At 47.1% G+C, this 22,781-nt stretch overlaps 1 protein-coding gene and 1 long non-coding RNA gene across 2 annotated transcripts in view; both read left to right on the top strand.

Annotated features, from left to right (window-relative positions):
• The window catches only part of LOC115170657 (calmodulin-regulated spectrin-associated protein 3), a 55,559-nt gene extending 33,270 nt beyond the window's left edge, over positions 1 to 22,289 (top strand). The window contains exons 3-18 of the mRNA XM_029726901.1: positions 6,555 to 6,710; positions 6,864 to 6,950; positions 7,979 to 8,011; positions 9,274 to 9,412; positions 9,877 to 10,016; positions 10,617 to 10,798; positions 11,340 to 11,410; positions 11,852 to 11,924; positions 12,098 to 12,188; positions 12,250 to 14,319; positions 14,414 to 14,547; positions 14,760 to 15,040; positions 15,190 to 15,292; positions 15,552 to 15,670; positions 18,107 to 18,225; positions 19,433 to 22,289. Of these exons, the coding sequence (XP_029582761.1) occupies positions 6,555 to 6,710; positions 6,864 to 6,950; positions 7,979 to 8,011; positions 9,274 to 9,412; positions 9,877 to 10,016; positions 10,617 to 10,798; positions 11,340 to 11,410; positions 11,852 to 11,924; positions 12,098 to 12,188; positions 12,250 to 14,319; positions 14,414 to 14,547; positions 14,760 to 15,040; positions 15,190 to 15,292; positions 15,552 to 15,670; positions 18,107 to 18,225; positions 19,433 to 19,735 (4,101 nt within the window). The 3' untranslated portion in view covers positions 19,736 to 22,289. The remainder of the gene's footprint in view (positions 1 to 6,554; positions 6,711 to 6,863; positions 6,951 to 7,978; positions 8,012 to 9,273; positions 9,413 to 9,876; positions 10,017 to 10,616; positions 10,799 to 11,339; positions 11,411 to 11,851; positions 11,925 to 12,097; positions 12,189 to 12,249; positions 14,320 to 14,413; positions 14,548 to 14,759; positions 15,041 to 15,189; positions 15,293 to 15,551; positions 15,671 to 18,106; positions 18,226 to 19,432) is intronic.
• Positions 11,015 to 12,194, top strand: LOC115170882 (uncharacterized). Its single transcript, XR_003871105.1, has 4 exons — positions 11,015 to 11,123; positions 11,340 to 11,410; positions 11,888 to 11,924; positions 12,098 to 12,194. It is a non-coding gene; the product is annotated as an uncharacterized LOC115170882 (long non-coding RNA).
• Positions 22,290 to 22,781: the final 492 nt, after the last annotated feature.

Below are 22,781 nucleotides of genomic sequence, written 5' to 3'. Positions count from 1 at the left end.
ACATCTGAGTCCGTAGAGGTGTGCTCAGGTGTTCCACAGGGTTCTATTTTGGGTCCACTGTTGTTCATTTTGTATATCAGCAACATTGGGGATCTTATTGAAACAGCGGATGTTCATTTTTATGCAGATGATATTCTTCTTTATTCAAGTGGTAGTAGTTTATCTTTAGCTTTTGAAAATGCCCAAAGAGCATTTAATATCATAGAACAGAATTTGTATGATTTTTAAAGCTGGTTCTAAATTCAGGTAAAACAAAATGCATGGTATTTTCAAATGCCAGGCATGTTACTAATCATGTCATTGCTACATTGGCTGGACATACTATAGAGCAAGTTAGTGTACAAATATTTGGGTGTGTGGGTTGATGATAAGCCAAGCTTCACTGTGCATGTAGAGAACTTGATAAGGAAGCTCAAGCTGAAAATAAGTTTTTATTACCGGTATAAGGCTTGTTTTTCTTTTGAGGCCTGGAAGGAGCTGGTACGATGTACATTACTGGTTGTTTTAGATTTTAGTGATGTGATATATATATATATATATATATATATATATATATATATATATATATATATATATATATATATGCAGGCCTCAGCCACTACCCTGAGAGCACTTGATTCAGTGTATCATGCAGTCCTCCGGTTCATTACAAATCAAAAGCATTGTGATCTCTACAGCGCTATTGGCTGGTCGTCATTGACCTTGCGTAGGCTTAAACACTGGTATACGCTGATTTATAAGGCCATATTGGGTAAAATGCCATTTTATCTGTTCTTTTTTAGTCAGGTCGGTAAATAAATATCAATTACGGTCCCATTCTCATTTGCTTCTAACAGTATCTAAAATTAGAACAAGTCATGGTAGAAGTTTTAGTTACTTAGCACCGTGGTCCTGGAATTCTCTCCTGAACATTTTAAAATGTGATGATCTAGTTTTCGTTGGTGGAGTTTAAACACTTGATCGATGTATATATCATAGAAGAGTGTAATTGTTTTAAGGCTAGCTGTTTTTAGTCAAGACTTTCGTGTTTTTAACATAAAATGTTTTTGTTGTACTGCGTTTATAGTTTTGTTTAATGTTGTGTTAGTGTATGTAAGTTGTTTTGTCTGAAACGTTGTTCCCCCTGCTGCTATTGGACCAGGTCTCTCTTGGAAAATAGATGTTATCTCAATGAGACAAACCTGTATAAATAAAGGTAAAAAAAATGAAATGGGCAGGGCAGTACGGATTTCTTCTATTACATCTGCAAGCAGAGTCTGAACATCAGACAGGATGGTATTGTCTCCCTCAATCCGTGCAATGGCTACTGCTATAGGTTTAAGGTGTTTCAGGCTGCTTACCACACTCTCCCAAAATACATCATCCAGGAAGATCCTCTTGATGGGGCTGTCCATATCGGCAGACTGTGATATGACCATTTGGAGAGACTCCTTCCCCTCCAGGAGACTGTCGCATGATGACAACACCACCCCAACGGGTGTTGCTGGGCAGCTTCAATGTGGTGCTCTTATTCTTCTCACTTTCACTTGATGAGGTAGATTGCTGCTATAACTTAATGACCCTTCACATACCTAACCATTTCCTTGGCTCTCTTGTAGAGTGTATCCATTGTCTTTAGTGCCATGAAGTCCTCGAGGAGCAGATTCAATGCATGAGCAGCACAGCCAATGGGTGTTATGTGAGGGTAGGACACCTCCACTTTAGGCCAAGCAGCTTTCATGTTCTCAGCATTGTCTGTCACCAGTGCAAATACCTTCTGTGGTACAAGATCATTGATGACTGCCTTCAGCTCATCTGCAATGTAGAGACCGGTGTGTCTGATGTCCCTTGTGTCTGTGCTCTTGTAGAATACTGGTCGAGGGGTGGAGCTGTAGTTCATTATTCCTTACCCACGAACGTTTGACCACCCATCAGAGATGATTGCAATACAGTCTGCTTTCTCTATGATTTGCTTGACCTTCACTTGAACTCTGCTAAACTCTGCATCCAGCAAATGAGTAGATAAAGCATGTCTGGTTGGAGGGATGTATGCTGGCCAAAGAACATTCAGAAATATCTTCCAATACACATTGCCTGTGAGTATCAGAGGTGAACCAGTTGCATACACAGCTCGAGTAAGACATCCATCAGAATTTCTCTGACTTAGTTCCTCCATTGAGTCAAAATAACTTCCGATAGGGCGGCAGGTAGCCTAGTGGTTAGAGCGTTGGGCCAGCAACCGAAAGGTTGCTAGATCGAATCCCCGAGCTGCCCCTGAACAAGGCAGTTAACCCACTGTTCCTAGGCCGTCATTGTAAATAAGAATCAGTTCTTAACTGACTTGCCTAGTTAAATAAAAAAAATAATTCCAGGAGGACCATGAGCTGTTGCGCTCGATAAGGTGCCTGATTCATCATTTTCACCTCGCATACAGTTGAAGTCAGAAGTTTACATACACTTAAGTTGGAGTCATTTAAAACTTGTTTTTCAACCACTCCACAAATTTCTTGTTAATAAACAATAGTTTTTGGCAAGTCGGTTAGGACATCTGCTTTGTGCATGACACAAGTAATTTTTCCAACAATTGTTTACAGACAGATTGTTTAACTTATAATTCACTGTATCACAATTCCATTGGGTCAGAAGTTTACATACACTAAATGACTTGTGTCATGTACAAAGTAGATGTCCTAACCGACTTGCCAAAACTATAGTTTGTTAACAAGAAATTTGTGGAGTGGTTGAAAAACTAGTTTTAATGTCTCCAACCTAATTGTATGTAAACTTCCGACTTCAACTGTACAGGACTGTTTTGCTAGCACAGACTGGAATATGTTCCCAGATTCTCCCGATTGCATTGAGGAGTACACCACATCAGTCACTGGCTTCATCAATAAGTGCATCGATGACGTTGACCCCACAGTGACTGTACGTACATACCCCAACCAGAAGCCATGGATTACAGGAAACATCCGCACTGAGCTAAAGGGTAGAGCTGCCGCTTTCAAGGAGCGGGACTCTAACCCGGAAGCTTATAAGAAATCCCACTATGCCCTCCGACAAACCATCAAACAGGCAAAGCATCAATACCAGACTAGGATTGAATCGTACTACCCCGGCCCCGGGCTCATCGGATGTGGCAGGGCTTGCAAACTATTACAGACTACAAAGGGAAGCACAGCCGCGAGCTTCCCAGTGACACGAACCTACCAGACGAGCTAAATTACTTCTATGCTCGATCTGAGGCAAGTAACACTGAGGCATGCATGAGAGCATCAGCTTTTCGGGACGACTGTGTGATCACGCTCTCCATAGCCAATGTGAGTAAGAGCTTTAAACAGGTCAACATTCACAAGGCCGCAGGACCTAGACGGATTATCAGGACGTGTACTCCAAGCACGCGCTGACCAACTGGCAAGTGTCCTCACTGACATTTTTAACCTGTCCTTGACTGAGCCTGTATGACTGCACGGCCAGGCACGACTCTAACACTATCATTAAGTTTGCCGATGACACAACAGTGGTAGGCCTGATCACCGACAATGACGAGACAGCCTATAGGGAGGTCAGAGACCTGGCCGTGTGGTGCCAGGACAACAACCTCCCCCTCAACGTGATCAAGACAAAGGAGATGATTGTGGACTACAGGAAAAGGAGGATCGAGCACTTCCCCATTCTCATTGACGGGGCTGTAGTGGAACAGGTTAAGAGCTGGTCTAAGCATACCATGACAGTTGTGAAGAGTGCACGACAAAATCTATTCCCCCTCAGGAGACTGAAAAGAATTGGCATGGGTCCTCAGATACAGCTGCACCATCGAGAGCATCCTGACTGGTTGCATCACTGCCTGGTATGGCAACTGCTCGGCCTCCGACCGCAAGGCACTAAAGAGGGTAGTGGGTATGGCCCAGTACATCACTGGGGCCAAGCTTCCTGCCATCCAGGACCTCTATACCAGGCGGTGTCAGGAAGGCCCTAAAAATTGTCAGACTCCAGCCACCCTAGTCATAGACTATTCTCTCTGCTACTGCATGGCAAGCGGTATTAGTGTGCCAAGTCTAGGTCCCAAAGGCTTATAAACAGACCATTTGCATTGTCCCCCCCCCCCTCCTATTTTACACTGCTGCAACTCTGTTTATTTTCTATGCATAGTTACTTTAATAACTCTACCTACATGTACATATTATCTCGACTAACCGGTACCCCTGTATATAGCCTCGCTATTGTTACTTTACTGCTTCTCTTTAATTATGTTATTTTTATTTTGGGGGGGTGTTATTCTTAACTGCATTGTCGGTTAAGAGCTTGTAAGTAAGCATTTCACTGTAAGGTGTACACCTGTTGTATTCGGCACATGTGACAAATAAAATTGTATTTGATTTGACTAAATGCTGTGCTTTCCAGGCTTGACTAACACTGCTTGCCTGCCTGGCTGTCCGCACACTGAGCTATCTGTTTCTTTCTGTGTCTGTCTCTGTCTGCCCTGCTGTCTGTTTTTCTGTCTGTCTATATCTGTCCTTGAGACCTACCGATAACCCTAAGCGCACTTATCTAAATCCAACCCTCCAGACTCTCTAACTTGCACTCTCCTTCACTGGTCCTGATTTGATTAGGTCAGAGCATTGTGTTTCTATGAACAGTTCTAGACTTTACCACAGATAGAACAATGAGAAAGATATTTCACTGGATGTATAAATGTGAAGCATCCCCTTAGCGTTTCCACTCACTGCCACAAATAGTAGTGAGAGGAAACCCACTGGCCGGCAGTGAGAGAAAATGAAACGAGATGGATTTTGGGTGACATTCTGCACATTTTCTATCGCTGAAACATTTGATTTCAATACAGTTTTATGTTCCCAAACCTAGAATCTGTTATGTCCAGAGTGGACTAAGTTTTGTAGACTTTACCCTTTGCAAAAGTTTTTTAAAAATCGCGTTGTTTAGGAGTGCAAAAGCGAATTGAGTTATTGCTCACGTGCACTTCACAGAGTAGGCGTTCCCTAACGGAAATATGCAGACGCACGCTAGAAAACACCAATAGGATCCCGCTAGCTCGTGCTTTGCTCTGCCCACCTCCTTGCTTGTTCTGGCAACTATGACTCATTTGTTCCCATTGGAAACGACAGTCTGTCATCTATCTTGGTTTAGGTATACAAATCTTTGACTGTACTAACTGGGTCAAAGGCTGTTCTTGTCTTCGCAGGCCCCTCATGATGAGTTCTGTTTTTTTGGGGGCCCAACCCCATCAGTTGCCCATCCCTGACCTAGCCCCATGGTAAGCACGGAGGGAAGCGGCAGTAGACCGTTAACGAGCTAACCCTCTTATGGGAGCTAAGGAGCTCACCCCTGAGTGAGCTGATCATGTTGTTGGTGTGTTTTAATGGGCTTGGGCCATGAGAGCACAATGTAATGGGTTTGGCCATGAGAACTAAAGGCACTAATAGGTTTGGCTATGAGAAAAGGTACTGGGGCTCTAACTAGCTTGGAGTAAGGCACCGTCGTGAGTTTGGGCAAGGAGAGAAACGGAAGCAATGGGCCCTGCATTGGGGGTTGGCTGGAAATACGCCAGTTTCAGTTTGGGATGTGACGGGGGAAGCTATTGTTGTGCCCTTTTTATGTGGTGTAAATTGATCCTGTATGTTTTATGGTTGTGTTGGTGGGAAAGAAGGGGTTTTGTGTGTGTGGTTTTACGCACATTCTAGTGTGTGTGTGTGTGTGCACTGCGCCACAGGATTCCTGGGGTTTGTGCTGCTCTCTCACTGAGCCATCCCTAGCGAGTTGATTGCAGAACAACGCTGTACAGAACCAAACTGTATCCTGCGCGGCCCGAGAGGCCCTGCACACAACGTTGTCCTGTAACCGGTCGTCCATGAGTCATGCTGCCATATCTCCTAGCAGAGAGGAGGGAGAAACCGCACACACACACACAATGATTAGAAGGGAGAAGAGGGAGTGACGAGGAGGAGGAAAGAGAGAGAGTAGACCGTGAAGGGGCAGAGAGGGAGTACACAGAGTAAAAAGGGCTGTTATTGTGACAGCACAGATGTTCCAAAGTTCACTCAGACAGGCTCTCTCTCTCTCTTTGCTCTCTCTCTCTCTCTCTTCTCTCTGGTGTGGTCACCGCCATGCTTTCTGCTGACTCAGAGCTGTGGTTCGTGGAGTCCCCTAGTGGCTGGATGTGGTATTGACCTGAGAACCTGCCATACATACTGCAGCCTGGTGTGATCTCATCTCGCTCTGCCACATTAACATGGACCATGCTCTTTCAGAGCAGTCTGAGGTTGTGGCCCTTATGGCACCCGCTTCCCTAAATAGTGCACTACATTGGACAGGGCCTTTGATTCAACCCTATGGGCTCTGGTCAAACGTAGTGCACGATATTGGGAATAGGGTGCCGTTTGGGACACAGCCTGAATGTTAGTGCTGCTACCCACCGTTATTGCATTAGCCATAATTGATGGATGCTGTATTAAATGTCGTCTGGGTTTGGTGGGTGGACAGCCAATCCCGCAGCTACCTTCCCTGACTGTTCCAATGCTGACAGTTCCCTATTCTCTTTGCTGTGATTGGTGCAGAGTGCCCACCTGGCGGTGATGGATGCCCTGATGTCGGTGGGCGCCATGGAGACGGTGAGCGCAGTGAGGATGTCCGGTGCGGCGACAGGGGAGGAGCTTCTGGGCGGAGTGGGAGAAGCCAGCTGGGAGAACACCCTGCTCCACTGGGTGAATGGGGTGAGGACAAGGACAGGGAGGACTCTCTGTCTCTTTCTCTCTGTCTCTCTCTCTCTCTCTCTCGTGTTGCTGAGTCATGATTTCATAACCCAATTTATATCGGAGTGCAAAATATACAGACTTATAACATGGGGCTTTCCACCATTCCCCCAGTTGAATCAGAGGCTGAGAGAGCAAACAGAGGGTGCACTGGGTGACCCGTCTCAGGACAGCACAGAGCCACAGCCTGTCCAGCCTTCAGTAAGTATTACACCACACCTGTACTACACAGGGACTGTGTCCAAAATAGCATTCTATTCCTTATATAGTGCATCTGTATAGAGCCCTATGGGCCCTGGTCAAAAGGAGTCCACCATTTATGGAATATGGTGCCATTGAGGATGCATGCGGTATTTATGTCAACAGCAATCACATTACACAACACGCTGTGTAATACATGTATATTCATCTCATGGACGACATACTATTAAAACACTCGGACGTAAACATTTCCTGTGAACAAGCATGTTTTATACAGTGTGTGCATGTAAGATATTTCTACTTGATCGTGACAGTTTATAGTCTCCTACCGACACACTTTACATGCAATCTCCCTAGTGATCTGGTGCTTGTGCAGGTAACTACCAAAATAATGGAAACCTCGAGCCGCTAAAACGGCTTCAATGCGCCCTCGGCATAGATCCTAGAAGTTTGGAGGGATGCGAGACTTCTTCCACGAGAAATTCCATCATTTGGTGTTTCGTTGATGGTGGCGGAAAACGTTGCCTCAGGCACCGCTCCAGAATCTCCCATAAGTGTTCAACTGGGTCGGGATCTGGTGACTGAGACAGACACAACCCTTTAAACCCCCTGTTCTCCTTTTGAGACCCCGCTTTCAAAGTCACTGAGATGTCTTCTAGCCGTGATAGCCAAAATAATGGGCAACTGGGCATTTTTCTCCATGACCCTAAGCACGATGGGATGTTTTAATGGCTTAATTAACTCAGGAACCACACCTGTGTGGAAGCACCTGCTCTCGTATCACTCGTTTACTCAAGTGTTTCCTTTATTTTGGCAGTTACCAGTATCTCAACATAATGCTTACTGGTTGTATAATTTTTAGGCTATTTATATATATATATATATATATATATCCTCTTCAAAACTGTCTTTTTCCTCTTAACTATCCTACTAAAGTAGCCTTAATACAGACAGTATCCTCTCCTCCTTCCCCGCTTTCCTTTCTTTCTCTGTCCTCCTTTCCTTCCCTCTTTCCTCCTATCTGACAGTGTCCCACTCGCTGGTACTGGAAACTTGTCCCTGTAAGTTCCTCCTCTTTCTTCTCCTCCTCCTCTGTTGCATCATTCCTTCCTTATCTTTCTCTCCATCTTCGTATTCTCGCTCTTATTAGCTTTTCGAATAGAGGTCTGTTCTGTTTTTCTCTCCCTGCCCCCCCTCCCCCCCCTATTGGTACAATATGAGCATGCAGGCGTACTGCTCCAGCGCTCTGCACTGGGCCTATCCGCTGTACATTTCCTTGGGCTGATGTCACAGGGATGGGCAGGGTGTTGTTGTTGTTGGACATAAATCACATGTGATCCACTCAGGGCTCTGGAAATGAACCCGTTCCTGCTAGAAACCAGTCCGTCTGGTCGGCTCCGTCTTAAAAAGGACCATGTGTGAGGGGGTGTTTTTTAGTTTCTAGCCAGTCATTGTTTTGAGTCCCAAATGGCACCCTATTCCCTATTTGTTGGATTACTTTTAGCCAGGGCCCATAGAGTAAGAAGTAATGAGCTTGTGGTGTAGGCCTTTTATGTGAGGTGAAACGTTATGAACAGGGCCAATGCAACCATTCTAACATGGCTGATAGTCGTAGCTGTTTTACACGATACGTTTCTATCTGATTGGGACTGCTGTGTAACATTACACTCTCCTGAACAGACCCCGGGTATTACAGTCTGGCTGATGGTGTTGACACTGTGCTGACTGTGTTCAGTTCAGTCATAGTTCATCTCAACCTGAATAGTCTCAACCTGAATACTTTACCTGCGTCAGGTTGGGTTAAATATCTCCCTCTGACGAGACTCCCTCTCCTGGCCTACTTTCCGCTGACAAAGCCCTCGCTGTCTCTGGACTCTTTCTATGGTTACGTCCAAAATGCCACCCTATTCCCTTTGAACAGAGCCCTAGTCAAGACTACTGCACTATATAGTCAATAGTAGTGCACTATATAGGGAGTAGGGTGCCAATTGGGACGCAAGCCATTCCTCCCCCCCCCCCCCCCCCCCCCCCCCCCCCCATGGCTTCTGCTGCCTGGTTGGCTGCACCTTTCTCTTCTCCACTTCCATGGCATGTTATCTGTTCTCTCTCCGCTTCCACCCCTTTATTCTCTCTCTCCTCTAGGAGCATGTTGTTGGTCACGTTATCCGCGAGCCTGATGGGTGTATGTGTGTATGTACTGTTTGCTGTATGTCCACCTGTGTTTTTTGAAGAACATTGGCCTTGGAACTCGCATTGAACTGTAAAGCCTGGACATCTCCCGTACTCACTCAATGACGTCTCTCTCTCTCTCACCCCATCTAAGATCCGCTACAGAAAGGACAAGACGCTGTCCAAACAGAAGCCTACATTTCCGGTGGTCACTGAAGTCAAAGACCTCTCCAATGGTTGCGCCATCGCTGCTGTTGTACACTACTACTGCCCCGGCCTGTTGCAGCTAGAGGGTACATGCATACATGCATAAAACCACATGATACCAGTTAACATGATAGTATTTGATATGCAAATACAAAAGTTAAACACAGGACTTGCGTATAGTTGTCCAATACCATATAGTACATGTCTGGGGGTTTGATTAAAAAGCCTAGCTTACTATGTCATAGGTTCCATCTAGATTTAAACCACTCTACCTTTAATACAGTAACCTACTGTGTGCAGTGTATCATTACACATACTGTACTATGTGCTCATTGTCCTGTGTTAGATGTTTAGACTCCATGGCCTGACTACCTGCTCATTGTACCGTTCCTGTGTTAAATGGGGGTTGCAATATGGCTTCCCTGTGCTCTAGCCTCTCCGGACTGTACGTGTGACTTTTCAGAGGGGTTGGGATAAAGCGCAAAGTCTAATTTCCGTCGGTCCTCCGCGTATAGTCGGACAATAAAGTGATCCTCGTTTTCTCCTTCAGATGTGTGTATGAAGGAGTCCATGGCGGTGGAAGACAGCCTGTACAACCTGCAGCTGATCCGAGAGTTCTGTGACAGCTGTCTGAAGAGCTGCTGCCCCCTGGTGTTGGAGGACCTGCTCTACACCCCACAGGAGCTCCAGGTACCCCCTCCTCACTGTGGGCCCATATAGCCCTGTAGGACTTTGCTCCAACCCCAGTTGTAACTAACCAGAATTAATTTAGCTTATTATTAGGCTCGCTAGACTAGGGTTGGAGTACAAACCTACAGGATGGTAGCGCTCCAGAAACAGGTTTGAAGAGCTCTGATCTACACATTGTCTTGCCCTCGGAGCCGCGTATTTAGAAATGTGTGGCTAAATATATGTCTGCCTAGACTGGGGCGGCAGGTTGCCTAGTGGTTAGAACGTTGGGCCAGTAACCGAAAGGTTGCTAGATCGAATCCCCGAGCTGACTGTCGTTCTGTCGTTCTGCCCCTGAACAAGGCAGTTAACCCGCTGTTCCCAGGTAGGCCGTCATTGTGAATAAGAATTTGTTCTTAACTGACTTGCCTTGTTAAATAAAGGTTAAATAAAAATAAAAGACTGTCTTATACAGAGTGTGTTTGGCCAACTGTCGCTGGATGCCATACATGCAATAAAACTATTACAGCATTTAACTTTATTGATATCCAGGAATGAATTGTTACGGAGATCGAAACGGAGTTACAGCGGTCCTGTAAACTGTTTCTCTGGTATGTTCAGGTCAACATGATGAGTTTCCTAGCAGAGCTGCTGGGTTGGTTCGAGGTACGGAGGCCGGAGTTTGTTCAGCCACTGAACACCACTGGTAAGTGTTGGGCTGGGCCCTGTTCAGGAGGATGCAATGTTACAAAACGTTCACATAGAAATGTGAATCCTCTAGAACAGATGTGGTGGTCTGTCCGGTAGAGTAGGGAATTATGTCAGCTCTAGTTGTTACATTTTTCTATCTGCAATATTCGGAGCGTTTCGCCTCACTGAATACACCCCAGGGCCTATATTCATAAAGCGACTCTGAGTAGGAGTGCTGTTCTCGGATCAGGTCCTCCCTGTCCAAAATAATTGTGATCTAAAAGGCTAAACTGATCCTAAATCAGCCCTTCTACTTTTGTCTTGTGTGTGATTCCCGCGTAGGCCTAAGTGGCAGTGTCGATATTTGACTAATGAGACTGTTTGTTTTACTCCAGATGCTTCTAGAACGCTCAAGCCAACCAGTTTGAGCAATAACAGGTACAGCAGCTCTCGCACAGTCATAATCACTAACATAACTTTTTTATTTCTATATCAGTAGTAATCTGTCTCAGGAATGATATCTTTAGAGTGAAAGTTTATTGTGAGAGCTCGAGTGAGTGAGTAGATTTCCAATGTATTTATTACCGATGGCAAATCAACTTGAAACTTCATCTTGACACTTGATCTTGAAACCAATTTTTGTCCGTGTTTCAGCGGCTCTCCTTCCATCTTCAAGAAGCCATTCCTGCCCATCTCCTCACCAGTGTCGCCAGGGCCTGCGCCAGGTAAGAGCAGGGCAACGCCCATCCCATAATTTAGGTCCGTCACACTTCTGTCCTCTGCAGAACATCCGGGTTCAAGTAGTATTTGTTTTATTTACAATCAAACAACACAATACGTATAATACAATACAACGGACTGCCTGCCTGGCCCAATGAAAGCAATGGAATAATCCCGAAAGTGCAAATCCCATTCATCTGCGACCGCAGGCAGGCATGCTCAATCAAACGCTCCTCAAGGTATTTGAGGGAGAACAGGTACTTAAGGTCGCACTCTGGTGAGTCTTTTATAACCGTGTTGTCTGCGTTTGTTTATCAGTGGGTCCATGTGAAGGTTTTCTGCCTTTTTTTTGTGTGTGTTTATCTTTGCATGCCCTGACTAGTGCTTGTGTGTCTTGGTGGTGTCTGTGTGTGTCTGTGTTGACGACTGTGTGTGAATGTGTGCAGCGTCTCTGACTCAGTCTGCCTCCATGTCTCATGTAGAGAGAGCTGGGAGAACATGGACCAAGAAGCCTTTCAGGTAGGCCCCATCTCATTGTCTCTCTCTGTCAATTCTCTCTCTCTCTCGCTCTCTCTCTCTCTGTTAGCTCCATATTTCAGTTGTATCTCAGTACAAAGGGTTGGGGTCAATTCTATTTCAATGAAGTCATTTCAGGAAGTAAACTCTCTCTCTTCCCGTCTCTCTCCGTCCAGTCGCCCCCTGTCCTCGGCCGTTTCCTTTAGCATTCCCTTTGGCCTGGACAGCGACGTGGACGTTGTGATGGGCGGCGCCATCACCCGCTCGGTCAGCTCTGATAATGTGGCCCCCGGCCTGACCATAACCCGCGTGCCCTACACCCCCCCAGAGGACCTTAGTCACCTGCTCAGCAAGCCCCCCGCCCCCCCCCGGCTCCCACAGAGGTTCCTGGGCCACCCAGAGCTCCTCCGTGGTGCCCGTGCTGCTGAAGGAGAACAGCCTGGGAGACGGAGAGGGGGACGGGGAGCTGCCCACCATCGAGGAGGCCCTGCAGATCATCCACAACGAGGACAAGATGGAGCCCCGGCTCCACCCTGACGGGGCGGCCGACGGATTCTTCCTGCACTCTCCCGACGACCCGGCCAGCGCCAGACGCAACGGCCGCGCCGCTCACACCTCCCACCCGCCTAGCCCCATACCCCTCAGCTGCTCCGCCCCGTCTCACTCTGGGATGATGTACTACCCCCACACCCCCATGGGGGGCAAGACGCAGGCACCGAGGGAGCAGCCCTCCTCCACCCCCTCCTCCCGTACCCGACACACCTCGGAGGGCTCACGGGACGACGACTCGGTGCTGAGGGATGGGAGCGTGGACTCTGACGCCTCTGAGGACCTCCTTCTCCTCCCCAATGCCCAGTCCACCCCTGCTGTCCACGCCAGAAGCTGTGGAGGGGGAGGGGACGCGCCGGACAGTGGCGTGAGGATGACCAGCTTCGCTGAGCGCAAGAAGAAACCGTCGACAGTGGGCGAATCGCCTAAAAGCGGCGGCGCCAGCAGCAGTGAACCGGTCGCCCCGGCAGCGACAGCTCCGATGACCAGCTGGGTGGCCCAGCCCCAGAAGTCGACAGAGGAGAGCCCCAGTAAGAGTCCTGGATTGACCACCGAGATGTCCGAGCTGGGAGCCCGGCTGGACGAGAAGAGGAAGGCCATCGAGGCCCAGAAGAAACGTATTGAGGCCATTTTCGCCAAGCACCGCCAGAGACTGGGCAAGAGCGCCTTTCTGCAGCTGAAGAAAGAGCAGGGAGTGGGGGAGAGAGCGGAGGAGGAGGAGGGCCAGGTCAGCGCCTCCTCCACAGAGGAGGACCTCAGGGGGCTGACGCTAGAGGAAAGGCTGGCTCGCATGGAGGACGAGGAGCAGCAGGAGGAACGGCGCCTCTCACTGGAGCAGGAGGGGAACATTAAACCTTCATCACACCTGGACAACAAGCAGGCCTCCTTACCCAGAAGGGAGAAGGGTGCAGGGGCGGCAGGGCCGGCAGGGCCAGGAGGAGAGCAGGCCGGGGTGGTAGCACGTCAGCCAGCGCCTTTGGGGGACTACAACAATGCTGTCTCAAAGCTGAATGCGGCGCTAAGCTCCCTGCAGAGCGACATGCAGCGCCTCTCCGAACAACAGAACCAACTCATCAGGAAGAAGCCCGTCGCTCCCGCCGGAAACAAGTCCTGGGTGATCCCGCCCAGTCTCAAATCCCAGGCCCCTCCCCCGGCCCGCATGTCCCGCGCGTCCACCCCCCGCGACCTCGCCTCCGCCTCCTCTTCCCCCTCGTCGTCCCGCCGCAACGCAGCCAGTCCCGGCAGAACATCCAAGTCGCCCCAGGTCCAGCGCCGGGCCCAGTCGGTGCCTCCCAAGAGCCCCAAGCACCAGGCCACCCACTACCACCACGCCCGCCCCCAGGACCTCAAAGTGCCGGGCCTGTCGCGCGTCCTCACCCCCCCACAGAATGTGGACACTATCCCCCACCTGCGCCGCGCCTCCCCCTGGCAGTGCCGGGACCAGAACTCCTCCACCTTCAACATCAGCTCTGCCCCCAGCCCTGCCTCCACCCCAACACCAACCCCCACCCCCCGGGCCCTGTCGCTGGCCCTGGATGACAACATGTCGGACACCGGCTCGAACGAGGACCAGAGCATCTTCAGCATCGACCTGGATACCGCCACATCTCAGGCCTCGGGGAGAAAGGAACATGGGGGTGGAGGGAGCTCAGGGGCTCCCTCTGAGTGCTCGTTTGAGAGTGACGTTCCGGCTGCGGGGGTGTTTAATGGCAAGCGCAGCAGCCTGATCGAGATTTCTCTCTCGGCCTTGTGCGGGGACGCGGACGAGGATGACCTGAGTGTCATGGACGACTCCATGAGCGACGTGACCGAACCCGAGATGAAGGGAGGGGTCGGCTTCTTCTTTAAGGTTAGTCGGACTGTGTGCGTGTCCGTCTGTGTCTGTTTGCCTGTGTATGTGTTCAAGCCTGACTAATCCTGTGTCTGTGTGTGTCCGCCATCAGGATGACAAGGTGCGGCCGGAGGACGAGATGGCCCAGAGGAAAGCAGCCCTGATGGAGAAACAGCGGAAGAGGGCGGAGGAGATGAAGAGACGCAGACTGGAGCAGGAGGAGAAGCGAGAGAAAGAGCATGCGATGTGTGTTGCGTTTTCAAGCCACTTACAGTACTGCGTTGTCCAACAGTCGACTCTCTAAATCCACCTGATGGCGCTGCTTATGTTTCTCGTCCGGGTTACTGCCAAGCACTTTGACAAATGTTGCTGTATTCATAATGTGATTTTATTTTATTTCAATAATTCATTGATTTGATTAATTCATTGGTTCTCCTCCCCTCTCTCTATACCTGTAGCCGACCTGAGTGGTTTAACATAGAGGGCTGGGGAGACAAGTGTGGTGGCAGTGGTGAGGACCGGACCCCAGGTACTCCCCCATCGGAGAGCACGAGCCAGCGGAGAGACACCTTCACCAGGCAGGAGTACGAGCGGAGGCAGCAGCTGAAGATCATGGAGGATCTGGACAAGGTGTTGCGGCAGAAGCCCACCACGGTGCGCGGCGTGAAGAAGCAGAGACCCAAGACCATGTTCCGGGACGACTCGGTGCTTTCCCGCAGCCCCGCCAAGGGATTCATGGGTAAATATAAACTCCTCTCCCATCGCTGAGTCAGTATGGGGGCGTTCCCTGTTGTTTTTGTTGTTTGCAGTCGTGCTGCGCATCTCAGAAGACTGCGATGTCACATTTAATGGGGTTTTCTCTGTGTTTGTCTCACTCACTCACACTAGGCTCCAAACTCAACAAGGTCTATTCCCACTCTACCATGAACCTGTCATCAATGGCTAACGACACTGGCAACAGCGGGACACTGACCGTCAGGAAATCTCCCAGGTAACTAACTGTCAACCATCACAAGCTGTATTTTACCGCACAGGTAGCTATGGTAACTGGAACAAGCTGTATTTCCACCGCACATGTAGCTATGGTTAACCATAACTAGTTGTATTTGTAGCTGATCTGTAGCTGCCTGACTCTCCTGTCTTCATTATTGGCCTATTTTTAACACAAATGTGTGATTCAATGTCTGTCTGTTTATGTACCGGTATGTAGATTGTTTTGTTATGCTTCACAACAAATGTCCTCCCTACAGCCGATCTCACTCCCCCTCAAGGCTGATGTCACCGGGACGAATGGCCAATCAGAACGGAGAGAAGGACTGGGAGAACGCCTCCACGGCCTCGTCTCCCGCCTCCATCCCAGAGTACACCGGTACGTTAACCTTTAACCTTACGTTACAGCTCACTGTTAACCATCACTCGGGGGTCCATGACTGTGACATAATCTCTAGTTCCCTCTTCCAATATTCCTGTTCCAACAATATCCACACTAGCATTCATCAATAATCTTACTTAACCCAGTACTGAAGTCTCGTGTAATTGGCCAGATGCTCGATTAAGTTCTAGGTCCATACGAGAAGAGAGAGGAAAGAGAACCGCAATGAAGAGCTCTCTCTTTGCAAGTTACGGGCTGAGTGCCCCCTCCCCGTCCGAATTTTGAAAGATGCTAAGACCTGCAAAATCGGGATTTGTCCAAAGTACCGGAACTAATGCTGCTCGTTATTTCACGCATCCCTTTGTATCATGACAGATCGACGCTACCGTTTATGTTTACAAGAGAGAACTTTATCATGAGTGGAATGCTAGTATGGATATAGGAACAGAGCCTATACTGAGAATACGATGTCATCATAAGTACATTTGAAGTCGGAAGTTTACATACACTTAGGTTGGAGTCATTAAAACTCGTTTTACAACCACTCCACAAATTTCTTGTTAACAAACTATAGTTTTGGCAAGTCGGTTTGGACATCTACTTTGTGAATGACACAAGTCATTTTTCCAACAACAATTATTGAACTTATATGAGGTCCCATGTGGCTCAGTTGGTAGAGCATGGTGTTTGCAACGCCAGGGTTGTGGGTTCGATTCCCACGGGGGACCAGAACGATTTTTATTGATTTTTTTAAATGTATGAAATGTATGCATTCACTACTGTAAGTCGCTCTGGATAAGAGGGTCTGCTAAATGACTAAAATGTAAATGTAAAAAAAAATAATTCACTGTATACCAATTCCAGTGGGTCTGAAGTTTGCATACACTAAGTTGACTGTGCCTTTAAACAGCTTGGAAAATTCCAGAAAATTATGTAATGGCTTTAGAAGCTTCTGATTGGCTAATTGACATCATTTGAGTCAATTGGAGGTGTACCTGTGGATGTATTTCTAGGCCTACCTTCAAACTCAGTGCCTCCTTGCTTGACATCATGGGAAAATCAAAAGAAATCAGCCAAGACCTCAGAAATAAATCGTAGACCTCCACAAGTCTGGTTCATCCTTGGGAGCAATTTCCAAACACCTGAAGGTACCACGTTCATCTGTGCAAGTATAAACACCATGGGACCACGCAGCCGTCATACCGCTCAGGAAGGAGAAGCGTTCTGTCTCCTAGAGATGAACGTACTTTGGTGCAAAAAGTACAAATCAATCCCAGAACAACAGCAAAGGACCTTGTGAAGATGCTGGAGGAAACAGGTTCAAAAGTATCTATATCCACAGTAAAACGAGTCCCATATCGACACAACCTGAAAGGTTGCTCAGCTAGGAAGAAGCCGCTGCTCCAAAACCGGCATAAAAAAGCCAGACTACGGTTTGCAACTGCACATGGGAACAAAGATCGTACTTTTGGAGAAATGTCCTCTGGTCTGATGAAACAAAAATAGAACTGTTTGGCCATATTGGCCATTGTTATGTTTGGAAGAAAAAGGTGGAGGCTTGCAAGCCGAAGAAAACCATCCCAACAGTGAAGCACGGCGGTGGCAGCATCATGTTGTGGGGTTGCATTGCTGCAGGAGGGACTGGTGCACTTCACAAAATAGTTGGCATCGTGAGCAGGAAAATTATGTGGATATATTGAAGCAACATCTCAAGACATCAGTCAGAAAGTTGAAGCTTGGTCGCAAGTGGGTCTTCCAAATGAACAACGACCCCAAGCATACTTCCAAAGTTCTGGCAAAACGGCTTAAGGACAACAAAGTCAAGGTATTGGAGTGGCCATCACAAAGCCCGGACCTCAATCCTACAGAAAATCTGTGGGCAGAACTGAAAAAGCGTGTGTGAGCAAGGAGGCCTACAAACCTGACTCAGTTACACCAGCTCTGTCAGGAGGAATGGGCCAACATTCGCCCAACTTATTGTGGGAAGGTTGTGGAAGGCAACTCGAATGGTTTGACCCAAGTTAAACAATTTTAAAGGCAATGCTACCAAACACTAATTGAGTGTATGTAAACTTCTTACCCATTGGAAATGTGATGAAAGAAATAAATCATTCTCTCTTCTATTATTCTGACATTTCACATTCTTAAAATAAAGTGGTGATCCTAACTGACCTAAGACAGGGAATTTTTACTGTGATTAAATGTCAGGAATTGTGTGAAACCGAGTTTAAATGTATTTGGCTAAGGTGTATGTAAACTTCCGACTTTAACTGTATCTGTTTGAACTAATCCATCACATATTAACAGAAAGCTCATATGGAACGTGCTTGTTCTTTGATCTATGACATGCTATTTGTATTGATTTTGTTGATTTGTGTAGATGTGTTGTTTTTGTGGTTGATTTGTGTTTGTGATATTTGTGTTGCCTTCCAGGGCCCAAGCTGTACAAGGAGCCCAGCTTCAAGTCCAACAAGTTCATCATCCACAACGCCATCTCCCGCTGCTGCCTTGCTGGCAAGGTCAACGAACCGCAGAAAAACAAGATTGTAGAGGTCAGAACTCTATAAATCAACAACTCCACATAGATCCTTTTAAATAAATACGTGCATCTCAAATCGCACCACCATATTCCATTATAGTGCACTACTTTTGACCAGGGTCTATAGGGCACTACAAAGGGAATAGGGGTGCCATTTGAGCCCTTAAAATCAACAACCTTGCTATCCTCCGCTGGATTGGCTGGATTAGCTGTCAGTCTACCTGGTTGAAGCCTCCACGCTGCCACTGTTTATATCCCGTTCACCTCCTCTCTCGCTGTTCAGTTCAAAGGGCTTTATTGGATGGGAAACATATGTTTACATTGCCAAAGCAAGTGAAATGGATAAACAAAAGGTGAACAGTAAATATTACACTCACGCAAGTTCCAAAAGAATAAAGTCATTTCGTAGTGTGTTTATATACAGTGTTGTAACGATGTGCAAATAGTTAAAGTACAAAAGGGAAAATAAATAAACATCAATATGGGTTGTATTTACAATGGTGTTTGTTCTTCACCGGTTGCCGTTTTCTTGTGGCAACAGGTCACAAATCTTGCTGCTGTGATGGCACACTGTGGTATTTCACCCAGTAGATATGGGAGTTTATCAAAATTGGATTTGTTTTCAAATTCTTTGTGTGTATAATCTGAGGGAAATATGCGTCTCTAATATGGTCATACATTGGGCAGGAGGATAGGAAGTGCAGCTCAGTTTCCACCTCATTTTGTAGGCACTGTGCACATAGCCTGTCTTCTCTTGAGAGCCAGGTCTGCCTACGGCGACCTTTCTCAATTGCAAGGCTATGCTCACTGAGTCTGTACATATTCAAAGATTTCCTTAATTTGGGGTAATTTACAGTGGTCAGGTGCTCTGCCACTGTGTACTCTCTGGTTAGGGCCAAATGGCATTGTAGTTTGCTCTGTTTTTTGGTTAATTCTTTCCAAAGTGTCAAAAAGTGTATTTTTGTTTTCTCATGATTTGGTTGTGTCTAATTGTGTTGTTGTCCTGGGGCTCTGTGGGTGTGTTTGCAAACAGAGCCCCCGGACTAGCTTGCTTAGGGGACTCTCTCTTTCTCTCAATTAAATTCTTATTTGGCATGGGAAACATATGTTTACATTGGCAAATCTCTCTCACTCTTTCTAATGTGGATTCGTATTGAATTGTGTCATTGTTAAAGCGTTTTTAACATTGCTTTATCTCCCCCTCTCCTTCTATGGTTCAGGAGATGGAGAAGTGCCAGGCCAACCACTTCCTCATCCTCTTCCGCGACTCCAGCTGTCAGTTCCGGGCCGTCTACACCATGAACCCAGAGACCGAGGAGATGGTGCGCCTAACGGGCATCGGGCCTCGCGTCATCAGCCCCGCCATGGTGGAGTCCATCTACAAATATAGTTCGGACCGCAAACAGTTCACCACCATCCCGTCCAAGACCATGTCCATGAGCGTCGATGCCTTCACCATCCCCGGGCACCTGTGGCAGAGCAAGCGCCCGGGCACCCCCAAGAAGCTGGGCACCCCCAAATAATAACGAGAACGTCTCAATGATGGAGGAGGTGATGGGCGGGGGGAGGAAGGAGGTGGACATATGTAAATCAGGGGCCCCTCCTCTTCCCCCAGTCACCCCCCCCACCCCCTCTTCCCCCCTCCTTTCTCTTATATTGTTTTGGTCCAGTGTTGGCTGTTGATTTGGGGACTGCTTTGGTTCAGTAGGCTGGTCAGGTAGACCGCCGGAGGGATCTGAAAGGAATAAATGACACTGGTGTCAGACATGTATAAAACCGCCTGCCCCTTTAAGCCTGTCCAATCGGATGGTCTCTGCCCCTTTAAGACCAACCTGGGTCGTATTAACTAGGAAGCAAACGGACCAAAACAGGGAGGGACTACCTGAATGTGTCCAATAAGAAATGCTTGTTTTTCGTTGCAATATGTTTTGCTACGGTGTGCACCAATGAATATGACCCTCATCAGCTCTGTGTATGGGGGACATTTGTACATGTCATGTGACAAGGGGGCCAGCTACAGATAATCACTACTACTAAAGCCATTCATAGGGCCCTGTCTGTCACACACTACACCCCGTAGGGGCCTCTGATTGCCCCCCCCCCCAGCCTGATCTACCTAGATTGTAAAATAATAATGTTGTAATAGGACAAGAATGAACAGGGCTTCTTCCCACCGTACTGGGCCTGTTACCCCCAGCCTCCTACTGCTTTCCCACTGCCTCCCCTTGACTAACCCCGTCCACAGTCATCCTTTGTGACCTTAAGCACTTGGTGGTGAGCGCGAGAGGGAACATCTCGCACACACTGCCGCAGCTCTCTGAATAGAACATGGGCGTCAGACCTGCAATCTCCCTCTTTCACTCTATCTTTTCTCTTTCTTTAATCTGACCTTCTTTAATTCCAGGACTCTTTCTCCTCCCGTCTGCTGCCTCCCCCTGCAGACGGGACAGAAGAACCCACCCCGAAAGAAATCCGACTTAGCAAACTGCTCTCTCATGAATGTAGGGTGCAGCCGAACCACTCGGCTCCCCCGGGTGCGTTTTTCGTTGACCAGTCGAGGACTGGGAGGTACTGTAAATGGGCGGGTCCACCGAGGGCTCTAGCACTCTTGACTGGCTGCCGTGCCTGTCAGTCAGAGCGGTATGAAGGACTCCGCCCGGCTCCAACTCTACTTCAGCTGTAGACATCTGGATGTTTTTTTTTACACCACTACTTTTGACATGTTGTGCTGAGTGAATCGCTTCGGCCTTCGCGAGCAGAAATGACAACTAATTCCCCCCCCTTACTTGCTTTATTTCCTATTTCAGTACGAGAGGAGGAATGAAAATAGCGTTATACCATTGTACATTATTATCTTGATGAATGAAACTGGGAAAAAATGAAGGAGGACTTTATACTCTGTTTAGCATTACCCAGGATTCACATTGTGTGGAGAGAAAAAGAAACGAAAATGAATGACAGTTTAATATATATGAATGCTGTTTATTGCTAATTTACTTTCAGTTTTGACAATGATTTGTACAAACAAGTTGAACTATGAATAAGCTAGCCTGCTGCTTTACCATTAGCAAGGTGTGTGTGTGTTTGAGAGAAGAGCGCGCCAGTGAGTGAAAGAGCGAGCGAATGAGTAGAAAAACTGTCTGACAACAGAGACTTAGCGAACTCTCCACCATCTGAGAAATAAACCCAGAAGGACAAAAAATGAACAAGCTGTGTCATTTGAGATCACACACATACACAGACACACGTTACCTGTGAATGAAGGATAATCAGGACTGTATCAGCCCTAATTCGGTCCCGCTGCAGGGTATGGTGTGGTACTGCAGTATTTGGGGTTTTGGGTAAGCCTCGACCCCATGACCCCATAGGGTACCATTTGGAACACAAACCGTGTTTCTGGTCTAACCTGTAGGCACTAATGGGTTCTGATCTCCTCTTCTCTTCATTTAGCACTATATCAGCTGATGTAGGCCAGCCAGCCAATCAGCTGCCATCTCTCCTGTCTCGTTTCACATCACAAACTGCCTCCCAACAACAACATCACGTTCCTGTCGTTTTGACTGAGATTTCAAATGGAGATCTGATAGATTTTTTTTTTGGTCTCTCTAAAAAGCTTGACAATGGGTTTGTATGTTCAGTGTGTATGGCAAGGAGTGTGAGATGAATGGACGTGTGTGACTGTGTTGGTGTAATATGTATTTCTGTTCGTTTGTAAAGGAGAGTACGTATGCGATAGTCAAACTATAACTGGATTCTGTGCAATTCTCCTGTAGACAGTAAGTCATGTAACCCCAAGGTGTGTTTATTGGGTAAAGATTAGAAGGATTTTATGTTTAGTTTCAAGATTCTATTATGATTATTATGATTTTATTTTTTTCTCCATTAAAGTGGTGATTCAGATGTTCATTTCATAGAAGTCATGTCCGACATGTCCTGTATGTTGTCTTTTTTTATTTTGCTCTGTTACCACCGTGTCGATGTGGGCAGAGTATTTGTGTTCCTCTCGCAAAATTGTTCATGATTACAGATCTATCCCAGGTAACTGGACCAGGCTAATAAAATCCTTTAAAAAAATCACCATTACCCCTTTCATTTATGTCATGTTCATTCTTAGTGTTTCTGGACCCACCTTAAATGAACAATTTTGAAGGCTTAACAAAGCCTTCATAAACCCATTATAGGGCTACATACAGTAGGTGCTTCACGAATCCATTTAGAAGCTGATTTGTACTATATTAAAATGTGTTAGAACGCTTTTCTAAACGTGACAGCTCTTTTTTTGCCACCCTTTATGTATACAGAATGGTATGTCCTTAAATGATTTCTAAAGTATCTTTCTTATGGAGGCCTTAAAACGTTTTTTAAAGTTTAGTTACGTTGCCTATCGGTTCCACGTTTTTAAAGTTTGCGGGAATTTCTTTCCTTTTCATAGTCTCTTCTTCCTCTCGCTTCATTTAGATTTTTAGTTGAAGTCCATATACTGTCAGCGTTGCACTGGGACTAGCTAAGACTGTTGGCTAAATGGTATGTGTGTAACTGAAACGCGTACCCTCTATGGCCCACGTCAAC

Source organism: Salmo trutta, chromosome 32, assembly GCF_901001165.1.
Source record: "Salmo trutta chromosome 32, fSalTru1.1, whole genome shotgun sequence".
NCBI lineage: Eukaryota > Metazoa > Chordata > Actinopteri > Salmoniformes > Salmonidae > Salmo > Salmo trutta.
The sequence above is the reverse complement of the archived record's forward strand: the minus strand, read 5'-3'. Positions and strand labels throughout refer to the sequence as shown.